The sequence below is a fragment of the Oncorhynchus clarkii genome, chromosome 20, assembly GCF_045791955.1.
Source record: "Oncorhynchus clarkii lewisi isolate Uvic-CL-2024 chromosome 20, UVic_Ocla_1.0, whole genome shotgun sequence".
Taxonomy (NCBI): domain Eukaryota; kingdom Metazoa; phylum Chordata; class Actinopteri; order Salmoniformes; family Salmonidae; genus Oncorhynchus; species Oncorhynchus clarkii.
Genome location: NC_092166.1, coordinates 67,589,279 through 67,608,238, shown reverse-complemented (window position 1 = coordinate 67,608,238; position 18,960 = coordinate 67,589,279). Strand labels below are relative to the sequence as shown.

General features: G+C 41.8%; 1 protein-coding gene across 1 annotated transcript; it reads left to right on the top strand.

Moving 5' to 3' along the window:
* The first annotated feature begins 4,088 nt into the window (after nucleotides 1-4,088).
* LOC139376788 (peripheral myelin protein 22b) lies at nucleotides 4,089-13,514 on the top strand. Its single transcript, XM_071119716.1, has 5 exons — nucleotides 4,089-4,287; nucleotides 4,960-5,051; nucleotides 5,266-5,359; nucleotides 9,898-10,038; nucleotides 11,160-13,514. The coding sequence occupies exons 2-5, from the start codon at nucleotides 4,974-4,976 to the stop codon at nucleotides 11,318-11,320; spliced, it is 474 nt and encodes a 157-aa protein (XP_070975817.1). The 5' UTR covers nucleotides 4,089-4,287; nucleotides 4,960-4,973; the 3' UTR covers nucleotides 11,321-13,514.
* Nucleotides 13,515-18,960: the final 5,446 nt, after the last annotated feature.

Below are 18,960 nucleotides of genomic sequence, written 5' to 3'. Positions count from 1 at the left end.
GCTTTTCTTTCAAAAACAAGCTTTTGAACGGTAGTGTATCTTTACTAAATACTTTAACTTGAGCTCATCTGCAGTCCACATTGTTCTAAGTTATTGCATAGCTTCAATAGCATTCACACTGATATAGGGGCCTGGCCTACTGTAAATTACATTCACACTGACATAGGGGCCTGGCCTACTGTAAATTACATTCACACTGACATAGGGGCCTGGCCTACTGTAAATTACATTCACACTGACATAGGGGCCTGACCTACTGTAAATTACATTCACACTGACATAGGGGCCTGGCCTACTGTAAATTACATTCACACTGATATAGGGGCCTGGCCTACTGTAAATGACATTCACACTGACATAGGGGCCTGGCCTACTGTAAATTACATTCACACTGACATAGGGGCCTGGCCTACTGTAAATTGCATTATGGCTATGCATGGTTATGCCAAACATTGTCAATAAGCATGATTAAATTCATTATTGACAAGGCCTAATAAGTGAACAAATAATTCTAATCAAATTCTAAACAAAATAACATTTGACAGGTACCATCATTTCTCACTGTGGGCATATAATATTAAAACAATGCAGACTATTGAGAGTTTTATGCACATCCACACTAGCCAGACAAAGATCCAATATAAAGAGAAAGGGAGAATGTCCACTCACCGTTATATTGCTCCCAAATAGGCCTGTTTTATGAACATAATCGCAACCATTTTACAGATTAGATAGCATTCCCACATCTCCAAGAAGTTACATTGCAATCACGCCACGGACGTTGTCACCATGAAGGTTAACCATTCTGTTAGGTTGTAATAAAATGAAAAAACATAAGCATACAAATAATAATACATAAATCAGTGTAAAATGTAATGATATCATAATATCGCCAGGATAAAAAAGACACGAATTGCTGTTGAACCACCCTTTCTTATAGTAGGCCCAAGGGAGGGCTTGGCTTTTGAACATATAAAACGGAAGACAAGCAATTTTACAGGTTACAGATAAACTTCTCAATACAAAAGTTCAATGGTATTCACCGCGGTTCAATGATATATCTATCATTGCATGATGGGCATGTAGCCTACATCATTTTACGCACGTCCAAAACGGGACTTGCGTGGCTAAAATAAGGTGGATCTGCTTACAATGCATAGATAAAAAGGAAATGCCAGCTCACTGTTTTATTTGATATAAGACAGGTAAATTGCCGAACCTGGCGATAGAAGTGGGAAATGTTCAGTGCGCAAGGTTTTACATGACGAAATTGCAAACTAATGTGCGTTTGACACAAGCGCCGCCTTATCACCAGCCGAAAATAGAGCCCAATTTCCTCACACTTTTTTTGCTACAATATGGAATGAGTTGTTTGTTTGTCTTGAAGTCGCGATGACTTTTGATTAAATTTCCTCAAGAATGTTTTAGTAAAATAACACCATATTTCCCATATCAAGGATACACTGATAACGACGTGTTTCTCCTTTCCTTCAGGACTCAGTATTTCTGAAAATGTTACATTCTCATTTTGATTTAGCTTAGGTATTTTCCCTTAGGCTTTCAAGTGCTTTGATTTTTGACATTAAGAATGAGGTGCTGATTCACTTGGAAAAGGGAAGACAGAGCTCCTACCATATGGTAGTTTGCAGCCATGGATAAGAAACATAAATATAAATAGGCCACAAAATAAGTTTTGTGGCCTATTTCTGAACATATGTCTTCTTTGTAATGCAGAGATAAATCACTGTGTTAGCTAGTTAGTGATGGAGATGCAACATTAGACACAGGTCAGATCCTGACCAGTTGACTGTCTCTTCCAGCTGGGTTGGCTCTGGGCCTCTGCTAAACAGATAGATTAAATGTAACACTCCCGTGCGGTAGGAACGTCCACCCACCAACACACTCACTAACTCTTGTCAGTCTTTTACAAACATTGGCATATATGGGGCTAGGAGGGTGTGCTAGCTTTTCATTTCAAGCAGTAGTGAGCTACTCCTCTAGCCTGGTCCCAGATCTGTATGTGCTGTTTGGCAAGGCATTGACTATAGCAGTTGAATATGCTAAATAAACAGATCTGCGGCCAGGCTTGTACTTCTCAGCACCTCTGGGGCAGTATGCTGTCTCTATATCACTGCCAAGAACTGCCATTGTATACCTACTACTACATAAATACATGGAATAAAGTGTAATAGGTGTCCGTGTCATCTTGATACACATCTACTGTCCTATAAAAGTACATTGACTAAATGGAGGAGTTTTGAAATATTCACGTGCTGTGAGGTCAATCAATGAACTGAGTTGAAGCTCTGTGTATCAGAAGTTTGTTCATTGAAGCACACAGAACGTAATAACATGACATTGTTTGACAATGTTTTACTAAGGGTGGGCAAACATTTCTATTGGGCATCATCCCTTGACAATAAGATACATTAAGATGTGAATGTTTATCTCTCACCGACACTTAACTGATACTTTTTCATTCTGCTGAACTTGCTTTCAGCCAAGACGCCTTCACCATTATCCAGAGAGAGGTTTGAGTGTGTGTGTATATATATGTCTGCTGACATGGGTTATCTAAGTCCTGTGGGCCTGTAGAGCTGCTCTACTAGCCTACTGAGTGTGTGTTAAGTGTCTGTCTGTCTGTCTGTCTGTCTGTCTGTCTGTCTGTCTGTCTGTCTGTCTGTCTGTCTGTCTGTCTGTCTGTCTGTCTGTCTGTCTGTCTGTCTGTCTCATGCTGTGAGTGTGACATCCACCCAACACACCCTGTATTCAGCATCCAGGGCTAAAACACTATGCTGGAGTATTCTTCCTTATAAGCATAATGACTGACCGTTGAGTGCAGCAGTGTGTGTATCTAATGAGCCTAATCTGGACCACAAAGACCCTTACACTGTATAAGTTATAGAATATGTCTTTCACTATGCAGAATTCAGTCTCTTTCACTCAGAATGTAGATTTAGTAGTCTCTCTCACTGAGAGTGAAGCAGCATTGACTGACAGTTTCTATACAGCAGGTCTCCGTGCTGTAGTGTGCTACAGGTTGTTTACGTTAGAGGGAAAGACATGTCTTAATACTTACAGAGAGAGCTTGGGACGGTTTCTCCAAAGTACTCCTGCTGAATGGAGAATCTCCATTGAAAGTACTTTTCAGTCCAGGACATTGAGTATAATCTGTGTCCAGGAATCAGGGTCCTAAAGTTTTGACTCCTCACTGCCCTTCACACTTAAAAGACGCTGTCTGAATTCCGATCATTGTAATCATTGCAACACCCATGGCTTTATTACCCTGTTATCTGTATCTGTACCTGTAAAAAGGAGTAGAATCCATCCCTTTGGAGGTTGGAACGGCCCTGACACTCCCACACTCCTAGTTGTATGAGTCAGGTCAAACAGAAGATAGAGGATAGCCCCATATCCTGTCTGTGTTCCAAATGGCACCCTAATCCCTACATTGTGCATTACTTTTGACCGGAGGCCTATGGGCTCCCAGCTGAATGAGTCATGTCAAACAGAGGATAGGGGATAGCCCTAGATCCTATCTCTCCTATCCAGCAAGCCTACGTCCCATAGGCGCTGCGGCTGGGGCATACCCACCCGTACACACATGCAGTGTGATGGGGTGAGTCACTCATTGGGCAGACCACACTGGATGCTATGGCTAGTATCCAGCGGGAGGGAGAGGGACTCCCACCCTTGGAACCAACAATGTTTGTGTACCTCATTGCCCAGACAACACTGCAGCAGGATGAATGAATGACTGACTGGAGGGAGACACCTCAGTATTAATTCAGTTTGGAGCACGTCCAACATACCTTATTCTATACAGCATACTGTACATGGTACATCCACCCTGACCCCTCTCAGTTTCAACATGAGAGAAATTATAATGTCTAAGGAATTATATCCAGATAAGATAGATGAATAAATGCATGTGTTGTTCATGGTATTCAGGATAAATAAACAATGTGTCATGAAATCACTTATTTTAAAGTACACAAAGTGAGTAACTTACAAGTGGCTTTCCTGCTGCGTAAATACGCACCGCGTCTTCTAAGGATATCAGGAATCCTAGCCGTCGGACACTCCCTGACGTAGCGACGCACGGATGGGCGTTGTTCTTCCATAATGAGATACTTTATAACTGCAGCGCTGCCACTGACGTCAATCTAGCCAGAAGGACTTGTGACCGGTGGACTACAGTTTTAGACTCTTTGGGAAACTTGCTTTTTGCGATTTTCGGCTGAAAACCATTTTTGTGATATTATAGTCACTCCGCAGTCGCATTAAGTAAGTTGAATTTTCTTCCAATTGTGGTTATTTATTCGCTAGATTAATGCGCATGGAATATGTGGCACGCACGAAGCACCAACACCAAGCGGGCTTTCAGGGGAGCGGCTTGGTTTATTTTTCTAGTACCTATAACACCCATAACGTGGTTGACAGATGTTTGTCTTTATTTTACTTATCAACCAACAGTGTATCGACATACAATAACCTTTTCCGTTATATTATGTGACATTTATTTTTATTTTTGCTACATAGTTGGAGTAGAATTATGTTTGTTTATAATTCATGCGCACTTAATGATAATATGGATGGGATGCAACCTAGGTCCAAATGGATCTGCGGTGTTGTGTGAAAGGTGGTCTGTTCTTAGCTAGACTGCCTTTTTTTTAATACATTTTTAGTAATGACAGGCTACACTAAAAATTGTGTAGTTAGTATGCACATATCTTCAGCTTATTACAAGTTGAATATAAGGAGGCCATTAACATTGTCTTTTTTAGAACTCTGCTGATAGACGTTCCATGGTGCTGATAAAGTTTTTGGGAGTAGGCGCTGTTCTGAGTTCAGAACGGGTACTGCAAATCCTGCAGTGACACACCCATGTCCCAGTCCCACAGAACTGGAGAGCGACTGAGACATTCACAAACTAACGGTGTCCCTTTTACCATTTAGCTTCTTCTGGCAAGATGCTGCTCCTTCTACTGGGAATTGTCATCCTGCACGCCGCAGCCCTAGTCCTCCTGTTTGTGTCAACAATTGTCAGCGTAAGTAAACCATCGTTATCAATGAATGATCTGATAAAGCAATGTATTACTGATATCTCATTTCTGGTAATCATTCCAAACAGAGAGAAATGTGTTATACATATAAAAATCAGTAGTTTGTTTTAAAGCATTGACATCTCTGCTATCTGTAAAGGTGTTTTCTATCAGGCTGCAGTGTTCTCTTGTTAATAGCAATACTGTGTTTATCCTCTAGGCCTGGACAACAGGGTCCACTAGCAGCTCAGACCTCTGGAATAACTGCTCTACACTCAATGGAGGATACCACTGTGACCCAGCCTACACTGGAGGTAGGATGCAGTACAGACTGACTTTGTACATCTGATGCTGTGGCTTGTTATGTTTTTTTCATTCTGCATGATGCTGATGATGCCTCCTCTTGTCCAATAGTAAACTTATTTTGAAAGGATATACTGTAGACATGTATTTCTTGACCCTGTAAATTGAGTAGTCTGTTTGTGCATTCAATTCTTCTGAGGTGTGTCTTGAGAATAAGTTAAGTACTGTTGGTTGACTGAAAGATCAGTAGACAGTAAGACATGGGAAGACCTGAACTGTGATTAACTATAACTGGCTTAAGCCCACCCATTCACTCTCTAGTTTACCGTGCCCCTGAAGGGCGTGTCAGGCGCCACTGTGACTCTACTGCCATCAAGGGGTGAGGATGTGAACCTAGAGTTTGCACTGTTCATAGGCCTCCTCTGTATAAATAGTCATGGTGTGATGTCCATATTCAGGCTGCATGTTTGGGAGGCCATAGTGGTGGGATGAAGGTTTAGGGTGGGACTTTGTAGGAAAAATCAAGTGTTAGATCTGGGGAGGTGTGTGTGGCAGACAGGGAGGCCTTGGACCACCCCATGTAGGACATAGTGTGCTGACAACCCTGGTCACGCCCATGTATCAGATTGTGTGTACAGCGAGATCATTAACAAAACGAGAGATCTAGCAGCAGTGATTGTCTGAGACAGATTTAGACCAAAGCCAACAGTGGTTGGAGGGTAAGACTGCAAAAAGATTGCAACTAGACCATATTAAACAAAGTTATGAATGTGCATTACATGACAAAGTATGTGGACACCTGTTTGTCTAAGATCTCATTCCAAAATCATGGGAATTAATATGCTGTATGGACCTCGCTTTGTGCATTGTCATGAAACGGCAAAGGGCCTTCCCCAAACTGTTGCCACAAAGTTGGAAGCTCAGAATTGACTAGAATGTCATTGTATGCTGCAGCTTTACGATTTCCCTTCATTGGAACTAAGGGGCCTAGCCTGAACCATGAAAAACAGCCCCAGACCATTATTCCTCCTCCACCAAACTTTACAGTTGGCACAATGCATTCGGGTAGGTAGTGTTCTCCTGGCATCCACCAAACCCAGATTTGTCCGTCGGACTGCCAGATGGTGAAGCGTGATTCATCACTCCAGAGAATATGTTTCCACTGCTCCAGAGTCCAATGGTGGCGAGCTTTACCCCACTCCAGCTGATGCTTGGCATGGTGATCTTAGGCTTGTGTGCGCGGCTTTTCAGCCATGGAAACTCATTTCATAAAGCTCCCGACGAACAGTTATTGTGCTGACGTTGCTTCCAGAGGCAGTTTGGAACTCGATAGTAAGTGTTGCAACTGAGGACAGAAGATTTTTACACACTACGTGTAATAACAGCACTTACATTTGACTGGGTCCGCTCTAGCAGGGCAGAAATATTCCTGTGCCACTTTGAAAGTCACTGAGCTCTTCAGTAAGGACATTCTACTGACAATGTTTGTCTATGGAGATTGCATGGTTGTGTGCTCGATTTTTCAGGTGTGGCTGAAATAGCCAAGTCCACTAATTTGAAGAGGTGTCCACATACTTTTGTTTGTATTTGCAATAGAATATCTTACAATTTCCAGAAACATGATTCTAGAGGCACTGTAATACTATAGAACTTGTGTTCAATGACCTTAGAGACCCAGTACCACAGTGCTAACTGCAGTAGCCTCGAGCCCATCAGGCTGTAGCTAGCTGCCTGGTGATGTCATGTGTCTAGAATGTGCGGGTGGGTCTTGGGCCCCGGTGTGTGTTGTCAATAAAACAGGCAGTAGAGCCAACAGCAGGCTGAAGCCAACATGCTCACTCTGTCTTTCTCTCTCTCTCCTCCTCTGCCAGGTGGATTCATGGAACAGCTTGTTTGTTTGATTTGCTTTCATTACACCACTGATTGACGCACTGTGTTTGTATAAGGAGGCACGTGTGTTTGTGTTCTGTGAGGAGGGAGGGATCGAGGGGAAGATAGTGGAGTCTGTACTCAAGTGCACGGGGCCCGGCCCAGTCAATCAGTAGTGCTCAAAGGCCCCTGGAGTGCTTTACTGAGAAATCCGTACAGCTGGCATGCCTGGGCTGGGAGAGATAAACATGAGGACAGAGCATACTGAGTAACATGAGGCTCAGTATACTGAGAGGGTGGGCTGGTGGTGGAGGCACGAGCGAAGGTCACACCCACTGGGTGGCCTTTTATTTTTAATTTTGCTATTAGGAGTTAAGTTATGTAGTTTATATTCCACATGGGGATTGGTTTGTTTTGTCCATCTTGTTTGTACCTGCCTTTGCCCCTGAAATGGGAATCCAGTCTTAGTTTGTATGACAAATTAGAGTTGAGCAAAGTCCACACTAGGGATGCGCCTTACTGTATGTTAGTTATTACATGTCATGGACACACAACAGCTGGTATGATCTCTACTGTAGCTACAAGCTGGCACATTAATCTTTTATATGAAGCTTCGATAGTCAGGACTCAACAAAACCAGAACAACTATTAATTTTCCTGTTTTTGACTTTTCTGTAAAATCTTTGTCTGTATATAAAAATAGACAAAAAATACATTCTAGAGTATAGACTCTAGTATAACATATTGTTGTACGGGTATACCCATGGCGCATATAATGGCAATACCTGTAGACACAAGCACAACGAGCGTTATTATGGTAGATATTCTGGCCCCAGAGGACCACATCTCACACCAGAAAATCCCCCATGCCACAACATCACAGCCTTCTGGTACCAGACAGGCAGCCCCGAAGAGAACATGTCTGTTTATCAACAGTATCGATGGAGATATTTATAGAACCCTAATATAGAGCAGAACAACCAAGGATAATGTAACCTATCATGTTTAGGCCTATACATGGAGTTATTGCATGTCATTACATATACATTCCAGTATTCTCGTTATGAGAGCTGTTTGTATTGGTTTTGTGTAATGCTTTCGTGGATATAAATAGTGTTTGTCATATTGCTGTACAGTGGATGGGTTCGATAATAGTGTTGTTGGCAATTTCCTCTGCCATATCTCCTGTCTAGTGTTCTCTGCTCTGGGGTGAGTGCAGCGTGGGGACAGACATAATTGTCGTTCTGGGTAACCTGACTCTTTGATGGCCTCATCGAATCCATTAAACCCTGTTGTCATTTCCCCAAACCTCTCATGAAAAGATGTATTAGTTTCCTGGAAAACTACAGGTGCATCATGGGAGATCTACCAATGATGTCAACTGAAGAAACTTATGAATTAGTAATGTGTTTGCAGACTGAGTACTTTTGCTGGTGATGTTTGTTTGTGTAGTCACGCAAGGTCGCCACAAAGCCAACTGTCTCCTTACTTCAACATTATTTACACATCTACTTCTTAGCTGCCATCATTCATTCAGGTTTCTTAACCAATTTAGTGATGCTAAAGCAGTCTGAGCAGGGCCTCAAACCATTGGCTTCGTGATTAATTAAATACCTGTTAAAACAAGCATGCACAGTAAGTTTTGTACCTGACAGACTCCAATGCTGAGACACGGAGGATGCATGGTATATACTGAGACTGGAACCGTCTCTTCCTACTTGACTAAGGTCCAGTGTCTTTAGTATCCTATGGGAGCATGCAGATCTGTTTGGCTCTGTAGAACAAACAAAAACAATTGGGGGGGTAGCATTAGCCACCAAAAGAGGACTGTTGCAGACGCAGCTAAACATGAGATGAGAGAGATGTGTGAGGAACGGCTTCAGATAGAGGGATAGTTAGCTTAGGAAACCTGAGAGTGGATGCAGGTTGCATGCATGACCCTCAGACAAGAAATAGACCCCCTTGGAAGTCCAGGCATTCCAGACGTAGATAGCGCTACAACTACAGCACTAACACACAGATTGGTGGGGGCTACAACCACAGCACTAACACACAGATTGGTGGGGGCTACAACCACAGCACTAACACACAGATTGGTGGGGGCAACGTCTCAAAGTCCCTGGTTGTCAATACAGGTTACTAGAATGGGTTAACAGGGCTTTCTGTACTGTAGTAAGCTGGCCTTGGAGCAGTGGTCGGTAGCCACTCAATATGTAACACAAAGTGTTAGGGGCCTGTGTGTATTACTGAGTACGCTACAATGCTTTCAGGAACAGAATATCTATGTAGGTACCATTATTGTAAATCCATTAAGGATTCCAGGTAACTAAACAAGACTCATTCCGTGTCTGGCCAGACCAATATTTAGCTGATTTAACAATTTGAGTTTCATTCTCATTAAAAGTGGTTGCTTTAGTGTGGCGACCTCAGCATGATTCGTTTACCATGTTGTGTATAAAAAGTGAAGTTGATTTCTAGAAGTGAGTCTTATGGGTCCATGTACTGTATAGCCATGTATCCTGTGTGGTCCTCTGTAGCTCAGTTGGTAGAGCATGTCTCTTGCAACACCAGGATAGTGGGTTTGGGACCAACCATAATAAGAAAATTGGATAGAATCATCTGCTAAATGGCATATATTATTATCTATAATTGACTGACAAGCTCCCTCTCTTCCCTACAGAGTGGATCCAGGCAGTGCAGGCCCTGATGATCCTGTCCATCATCTTCAGCTTCATCTCTCTCTTCCTGTTCTTCTGTCAGCTCTTCACCCTCCAGAAGGGAGGACGCTTCTTTGTCACTGGAGTCTTCCAGATCCTCGCCAGTGAGTAGCCATTTTTGTCATCCAGGAAAACAAAACTGAAACGGACACATTCAGAAGTTTACACTACACTCTTTGAAGTATATGTGCCTGGAAGAACCTTTTGGGTTGCCACACCTGTGGAACCTTTCCACTTGAAACATGTTCCTCAAGCAACCCCTCTGAAAAGGTTATTTGAGGAACCCATGTGTAAATGTTCAAACCAGAACCTTTATGTGATTAGAGGGGTTAAATGTTTAACCTTTTATTGTAGAGGTGACAGCCTTTTATTGTAGAGGTGACAGCCTATCAGATTGAGGTGAGGCTTATTGGAGGCATAGCTTTCAGATAATTATTTTTGTTCACACTTTAGCATAAATGTCATTCCTGTTCAAATTTGTACACCGCAAATCAAAATGTTCCTTGATCATATTAGAATATGTAATATGCATTCATCGCTGATTATATATATAGTGGTAACTATTTGAACTTTGGAATTTTTATATGCTCTTGAAGGACTCAAACTCCTCTGTTAGCTTGATTGAAACTACAGAACCATCAGTGTTCAGCCTTAGCATGCAATGACAATAGAACAGATGAACTGGAATGACATTTACTCTTAACGGGTGACTAAGATATATTTTACAGCCACACCTCTACTCCAGGGTCCCTCCATGAACCCGTTGCTACAATAGGGGTTTATCCATTGTTTATTGTGTTCCGTGCCCTTTGGCTATGGATAGACACTTCTTCTAGTCTATTGTGTCAAAGGGCTACCAATGTCAAACCTCCCAGGTTGGCACTGTAGACTGTGCCAGTGGGCACAGAGACGATCACACAAGTGGAAATGTCAAGACCGGCAATGTAGGGGGTGAACAACAAAACATCAACAAAGAGACTATGCCATGATATGCCAGTTCACAGTGGGCTGGGGAACTTGGAAGTAGACCAAGGTTCTAGATGAGGAAGTGAGAGGCCTGTTTATGGTTAAAAAGCCACCATCTCCCCCAATGCTGCCCAGCAGGGTTCATAGTAGGACACATTAAATAAAGCACAGATTGTGATGACATGACACACAATTTGATCTTCAGGTACAAATGGAATTGACTGTATTGTATGTAAACATTTCCTCTCATCCTTTCCAGGTCTGTTTGTGATGAGTGGAGCAGTGATCTACACAGTGATGAGTCCGAACTGGGTGCCAGTATCAGAGGCCTTCGGCTGGGCTTATATCCTGGCCTGGGTGGCCTTCCCTCTGGCCCTGATCAGCGGACTCATCTACGTCATCTTGAGAAAACGGGAATGAGGCCCATGTCCCCTAACCTCCACCCCGCCCTCAGCATTAACAATCACCCTAGGAGACTAAACTCAAAAGCCTGAGGACCTGTATACCTCACTGGGTCACAAGGCTGCTTCACCTAAGTCTGCACCGCACCCTAGGGGTAACACCAAAAACACAACCACCAAAAATGACATAATGAAACAACCAATACTGTCAAATGTATATACTGTAGTATCTATGGTTTAAAACCTATTTATAACACATTTTACGTGTATGTACATAGTATTGTCGTGTTGCTCCGTTGACAAAAATATTCGTATGAGCTTCATTTTTAGCTGATAAAGTGCCTAAATATTTGTTTGTAATTATGAAATAATTAGACGCTGTTTGTTTCTCTCAATGTAACCCACCAAAAAATGAAGAATAAAAAAGTTTTGAACTATTTTAACCAAAGTGCATGTATAAAATATAGAGCTAGAAAGAATGTGTAACTGAGCTTGCTTTACAAAAACTAAAAGTGGTAACATCCAAATGATGGTGGTTAAAGGGATTCTCCAGTACTTTTTTATACTTTTTAGCCAGTAGTTTTAAAAGTAGAGCTCACGATCCAAAAGTGGCCCCCGAAAATTGTGTACTACGACACGTGCCCAATGTCACTGCTTCCGCTCATGCTCTGCTGTGTGTGCATCATGTGCCTCTTCCTAGTTTTCACAAATATGGTGAGGAGCTGAAGTTCATTGGTTGAACTCAAATTGCTAGGGGGCTGGCTCAAATGGGAGAAATTCTAGGAAAAATGGTGACGCACAGCTTCAAGAAAAAGTTGCTTTCAAACTAGGGATTTCGTGGCTAATTGAGGTAAGACAGTAATTCTGAACTACACATTGACACATCCAGCCCAAAGCGGGTGGTTTTAAAACAAATACTTAGTTGCCAAAGGTCCGGAGCATGTCTTTAACCATTCAAATGTTGGTTTGGTTATTTCTGTTTGTAAAATGTTTCAACATTATTTTTTCTATTTTCTTTATTTTCAACAAAGATGGTGCTATGTATTTACCATTCCTATTACTGATAGCCATTTTGCAATCATTTACAGTCAAATGACTTGACTTATGCCATGACGTAACTAGGACATCAGGATGAGAAGTAGACTCCATTGTAATGTCCATGTGCCTAACTGCTTATGTGTATAGAGAAGGCAATTCCATTTTGATCTGTCTAAATCAAAGCTTTGAAACGATCAGCTTTGATTGTTCGGCTACAAGGCGTTTGAGTGATGTAGCATTAGTTTATTTTGTTGGAATGCCATTTGGAATATCAGTATTAGAAGATCCTGCCAATGTTCCATTTGCATTACTTAAACTGTTTTAGACAAGTTCAAGGATGGAGAATGTGAGCTAAATGAAATTCACGATGACTAAGATCTGTGTCTTTTCTCTCTTTGTTGTAAGGCCATGCCATGTTGATTTGTTGTGTTTTATAGCATATGTACGACCAGTAAACACACTAGAACCTTTCTCTTGGACAGAGTACTGTAACAACTAGTAGGGCATTGTAGCCAGATCCAAATTGATTTTAAGTTTTTATATCTAACATTTTATAGAGCTATTTCAATATTAATGGTAAGCTCTGAGGCAGCCTACTCAAACCTGATCGAGGCAGAATAGAGGACATTACTTTTAGTATTAGCTTTGTCATGTGGGAGAAAATGGACAGTGAGGTTTGCAGTTTATGTTCTGTTTGCATACAAATGTTCTGTTTCACATACTTGAAGTTTGACAAGCTGCAGTCTCTGCTACCCTGAAGAACGCAACTTCTTTCTTTTTGGGGAAAACATTGTTTAATATCATGTTAATATATCTATGACTATCTAGTATGCAGACTGATTCAATAAAACCAACCAAATTGGAAACAGCTCCTACCTACGGGGATTTCTATATATATTTCAGTACTCATACTGTATGTTGTGTATTCTTCCTCATCACAGAATAAAACTAACACTAACCCCATTAGACCTATATCCAATACATTGCATAATGTTGAACTCTATAACCATTTAGCCAAATACAATGTTAATAGCTATTGTCTGCCTTGAAGTTATGGTAAACTACTGAAGTGAAAGGTGCAGTACATGAAAGAGTGTAAAGTGGAATCCCTGCCAATGTTAACTGTATCTGGTTGGTCTTAGATAACTGTGTGCTATTAAAGAGAATGCAAATTCTGAGTTCTCCCTCTCTCTATGTCCATGATGTAAAGATACCTGCACTAGGGGCTCGATTCAATCTGTATTGCCGGAGTCCAGCGCTATAGCGCGCTTTAAATTTAAAGGTACTTTCCTATTGAGCCGACATATGCAGCGTTTTACTGTGAATGCAGTCTGTGCGGGAACATTGCCTTTAAATGTGCAGTGCATTCAGAAATTATTCAGACCCCTTGACTTTTTCCACATTTTGTTACGTTACATCCTTACTCTAAAATTGATGAGAAAAATATATATTTTATCCATCTACACACAATACCCCGTATTGACAAAGCAAAAACTGAAATATGACATTTACATAAGTATTCAGACCCTTTACTGAGTACTTTGTTGAAGCACCTTTGCCATCGACTACAGCCTCGAATCTTCTTGCGTATGATGCTACAAGCTTGGCACAGCTGTATTTGGGGAGTTTCTCCCATTCTTCTCTGCAGATCCTCTCAAGCTCTGTCAGGTTGGATGGGGAGTGTCGCTGCACAGCTACAGTGCCTTGCGAAAGTATTCGGCCCCCTTGAACTTTGCGACCTTTTGCCACATTTCAGGCTTCAAACATAAAGATATAAAACTGTATTTTTTTGTGAAGAATCAACAACAAGTGGGACACAATCATGAAGTGGAACGACATTTATTGGATATTTCAAACTTTTTTAACAAATCAAAAACTGAAAAATTGGGCGTGCAAAATTATTCAGCCCCTTTACTTTCAGTGCAGCAAACTCTCTCCAGAAGTTCAGTGAGGATCTCTGAATGATCCAATGTTGACCTAAATGACTAATGATGATAAATACAATCCACCTGTGTGTAATCAAGTCTCCGTATAAATGCACCTGCACTGTGATAGTCTCAGAGGTCCGTTAAAAGCGCCAAGAGCGTCATGAAGAACAAGGAACACCCCAGGCAGGTCCGAGATACTGTTGTGAAGAAGTTTAAAGCCGGATTTGGATACAAAAAGATTTCCCAAGCTTTAAACATCCCAAGGAGCACTGTGCAAGCAATAATATTGAAATGGAAGGAGTATCAGACCACTGCAAATCTACCAAGACCTGGCCGTCCCTCTAAACTTTCAGCTCATACAAGGAGAAGACTGATCAGAGATGCAGCCAAGAGGCCCATGATCACTCTGGATGAACTGCAGAGATCTACAGCTGAGGTGGGAGACTCTGTCCATAGGACAACAATCAGTCGTATATTGCACAAATCTGGCCTTTATGGAAGAGTGGCAAGAAGAAAGCCATTTCTTAAAGATATCCATAAAAAGTGTCGTTTAAAGTTTGCCACAAGCCACCTGGGAGACACACCAAACATGTGGAAGAAGGTGCTCTGGTCAGATGAAACCAAAATTGAACTTTTTGGCAACAATGCAAAACGTTATGTTTGGCGTAAAAGCAACACAGCTCATCACTCTGAACACACCATCCCCACTGTCAAACATGGTGGTGGCAGCATCATGGTTTGGGCGTGCTTTTCTTCAGCAGGGACAGGGAAGATGGTTAAAATTGATGGGAAGATGGATGGAGCCAAATACAGGACCATTCTGGAAGAAAACCTGATGGAGTCTGCAAAAGACCTGAGACTGGGACGGAGATTTGTCTTCCAACAAGACAATGATCCAAAACATAAAGCAAAATCTACAATGGAATGGTTCAAAAATAAACATATCCAGGTGTTAGAATGGCCAAGTCAAAGTCCAGACCTGAATCCAATCGAGAATCTGTGGAAAGAACTGAAAACTGCTGTTCACAAATGCTCTCCATCCAACCTCACTGAGCTCGAGCTGTTTTGCAAGGAGGAATGGGAAAAAATTTCAGGCTCTCGATGTGCAAAACTGATAGAGACATACCCCAAGCGACTTACAGCTGTAATCGCAGCAAAAGGTGGCGCTACAAAGTATTAACTTAAGGGGGCTGAATAATTTTGCACGCCCAATTTTTCAGTTTTTGATTTGTTAAAAAAGTTTGAAATATCCAATAAATGTCGTTCCACTTCATGATTGTGTCCCACTTGTTGTTGATTCTTCACAAAATAATACAGTTTTATATCTTTATGTTTGAAGCCTGAAATGTGGCAAAAGGTCGCAAAGTTCAAGGGGGCCGAATACTTTCGCAAGGCACTGTATTTTCAGGTCTCTCCAGAGATGTTAGATCGGATTCAAGTCCAGGCTCTGGCTGAGACACTCAAGGACATTCAGAGACTTGTCCTGAAGCCACTCCTGCATTGTCTTGGCTGTGTGCTTAGGATCATTGTCCTGTTGGAAGGTGAACCTTCGCCCCCTTCTGAGGTCCTGAGAGCTCTGGAGCAGATTTTTATGAAGGATCTCTCTGTACTTTGCTCTGCTCATCTTTCCCTCGATCCTGACTAGTCTTCCAGTCCCTGCCGCTGAAAAACATCCCCGCAACACGATGCTGCCACCATGCTTCACCGTAGGGATGGTGCCAGGTTTCCTCCAGATGTGATGCTTGGCATTCAGGCAAAATAGTTCAATCTTGGTTTCATCAGACTAGAGAATCTTGTTTCTCATGGTCTGAGAGTACTTTAGGGGCCTTTTGGCAAATTCCAAGCGGGCTGTCGTGTCTTTTACTGAGGAGTGGCTTCCGTCTGGCCACTCTACCATAAAGGCCTGATTTGTGAAGTGCTGCAGAGAGATGGTTGTGCTTCTGGAAGGTTCTCCCATCTCCACAGAGGAACTCTGAAGCTCTGTCAGAGTGACCATCGGGTTCTTCTTCTTCCCTGACCAAGGCCCTTCTCCCCCGATTGCTCAGTTTGGCCAGGTGGCCAGCACTAGGAAGAGTCTTGGTGGTTCCAAATTTCTTCCATTTAAGAATTATGTTGGCCACTGTGTTCTTGGGGACCTCCAATGCTGCAGAAATTGGTTTGTACCATTCCCCAGATCTGTGCCTCGACACAGTCTTGTCTCTGAGCTCCACGGACAATTCCTTTGACTTCATGGCTTGGTTTTTGCTCTGACATGCACTGTCAGCTGTGGGACTTTATATAGACAGGTGTGTGCCTTTTCAAATCATGTCCAATACATTTCATTTACCACAGGGGGACTCCAATCAAGTTGTAGAAACATCTCAAGGCTGATCAATGGAAACAGGATGCACCTGAGCTCAATTTAGAGTCTCATAGCAAAGGGTCTGAATACTTATGTAAATAAGGTATTTCAGTTGTTTTGTTTTTTTTGCAAACATTTCTAAAAACCTGTTTTCACTTTGTCATAATGGAGTATTTTGTGTCGATTGATTAGTAAAAAATGTATTTAATACATTTTAGAGTAAGGCTGTAACATAACCAAAATGTGGAAAAAGTCAAGGGCCTGAATACCTTCTGAATGCACTGTATATCGCGCTGTAGCGCAGGTCTTCAGCACTACGGATTGAATCCAGCCCTAGCTCTGCATACACAGACATACATTTTCTGTACATCTCCTTATTTAACATGTGCTTCATACAGTATGTGCTTCATGTCACTGGTTTAAACACACCTTCTGTGCCCATTACGGGGCAGTCTGTCTGTAGCATGTGGGCTACTGTAACTTAAGGTACCTGGTGTGACTGCAGCAGCAGCTATGTGACTAGTCTTTAACATGGTGGTACTAAGGCATGATGGGCGACCCGGCGATGCAGTCTTCCTTGGCATGCAGCTAGTGTTTCTCTGTCAGCAACCTGTCAAGAGAACCATCGCGCTCTCCCAGAAGCTTGACGGATGCCTAAAACCCTGCCTAAAACCCGCAAATTCAGACAAACAAAAAGGTATACTGGGTTCGCAATCAAAAAGATATCGCATAAAGCGTATTTCATTATTATTATTTATTTTTTATTCACTGGATCAGAGAGAGCTTGCACAGACGTTTTGGCTTTACAGCTTTACAAACTGAAGAAGGCTGTAAAGCCGAAATGTCTGTGTACACTATCCCTGATGCAGTGAAAATCATTTTTAAAAAGTGAATAAGGAAGTAAGCATTATGCTACATCCTTTTGAGTGCGAACCCATTACACCTTTTTGTTTGTCTGTCAGCAAACTGCCCAGTGAGAGAGAGACAAAAGGACTCAGATAAGATACAGTATGATCACTGTTGACGAGAATTTGTCCATCTTAAACTCTAGGTGAGAATTAGCTACTGTATGTAGCTACAATCTTTCATATGGTCCTGCCAAAAACATACAATCTTGTGAGAGAGAAACAAGCTGAGCTGTCAGGAGTAAAATAAGATCTAAACAGACAGATGTAGGATCTTCATTTGTTCACCCTTCAGTTGCATGAAATTTCTTGCTCAGCAGGAAATGCAAATGTGTAGTGTATTCAAGGTTTACAAATGCTTCTAAAGTGTGTAGTTTCGGCTTTAAAATGTCAATGTCTACATTCGTTATTCATTATAATCCACACAATAATTCAAATTTCTTGTTGCTGCAATATTATTTTCCTGCTGTGAGAAACTGGTCAATTGAAGATCCTACATCTGTCTGTATTCCGTATAGCTGCCCAAACCACTGTCCTTTTCATGTGTGTTTAGACGGGCATTAGCTAACTGTTGTACAAGGGTTCAGTTAGAAGATAAGTTCCTCTAATGAAGACTGCACCTTCATGTATTGCTGTCTGTACAGCTTCACAGAATGCCATGTTCTGAGCTAAACTCAAATTACTTTTGATGTGACTAATACTAAACTCATCAATAAAGGACGTTTCTTACCACCTCCTCTTTTTGCAGCCTTGTGGACAAGGCTAAATATTTCTGCATAGTTTTTTTAAAAATCCCTTTTTTTATTAACAACATTCTGTTTGAGTATCTAGACTTCCAACTAGGGTTGCAAAATGTCTGGTGACTTTCCACAAATTCCTAGATTTACTCCTTATTCCCTCCTAATTCCAGAAGTCCCCCCAACTCGGATTTCTGGAAAACCTGGGGATATTGGTTAAGTTACCAAAATTTTGCAACCCTACTTAAGACATACAGTATCGCAATCCCATATTTAGAACAGAGGCACTTCTCGTTCACGAATGAAATTGTCAGTTCAGAACCAGCTCACTTTTGTAGATCTATGTCATGTTTGAAAGCGAAGTGATGACGGGTGAGTTTCCAACCATGAAAGAGGACACCTGGAGACATCTTGGATTCCTGCTGGAGGCCTGGGAGGTCACTCTGCCCAACTGCCTCCCCTCATACTTCACATAGCTGTGGGTAAAACAAGGACACTGGGCTGTCTCACTGTGTGTTGGCATCCAGCACAAGAAGCTGCTGCCTGTCTACCCAGATCTCTTTTTATACACACTGGCGAAGAAGAAGATGATGATGCCTGTGCACTTCATGGCAGCTTGAGTACTTTTAAACACTAAACATTATGCAATTAAAGTATGTCTTGCCAGTGACGTAGAGAAAACACATTTAGGGGTCTATTCAATCTCTATT

Bases quoted from the DNA above. Each gene is read 5' to 3' on its own strand.
- LOC139376788 (XM_071119716.1), top strand. From the start codon at position 4,974: ATGCTGCTCCTTCTACTGGGAATTGTCATCCTGCACGCCGCAGCCCTA. The intron at 5,360-9,897 runs GTAGGATGCAGT...TCTTCCCTACAG, and splicing joins TGACCCAGCCTACACTGGAG to AGTGGATCCAGGCAGTGCAG. The intron at 10,039-11,159 runs GTGAGTAGCCAT...CATCCTTTCCAG, and splicing joins AGTCTTCCAGATCCTCGCCA to GTCTGTTTGTGATGAGTGGA.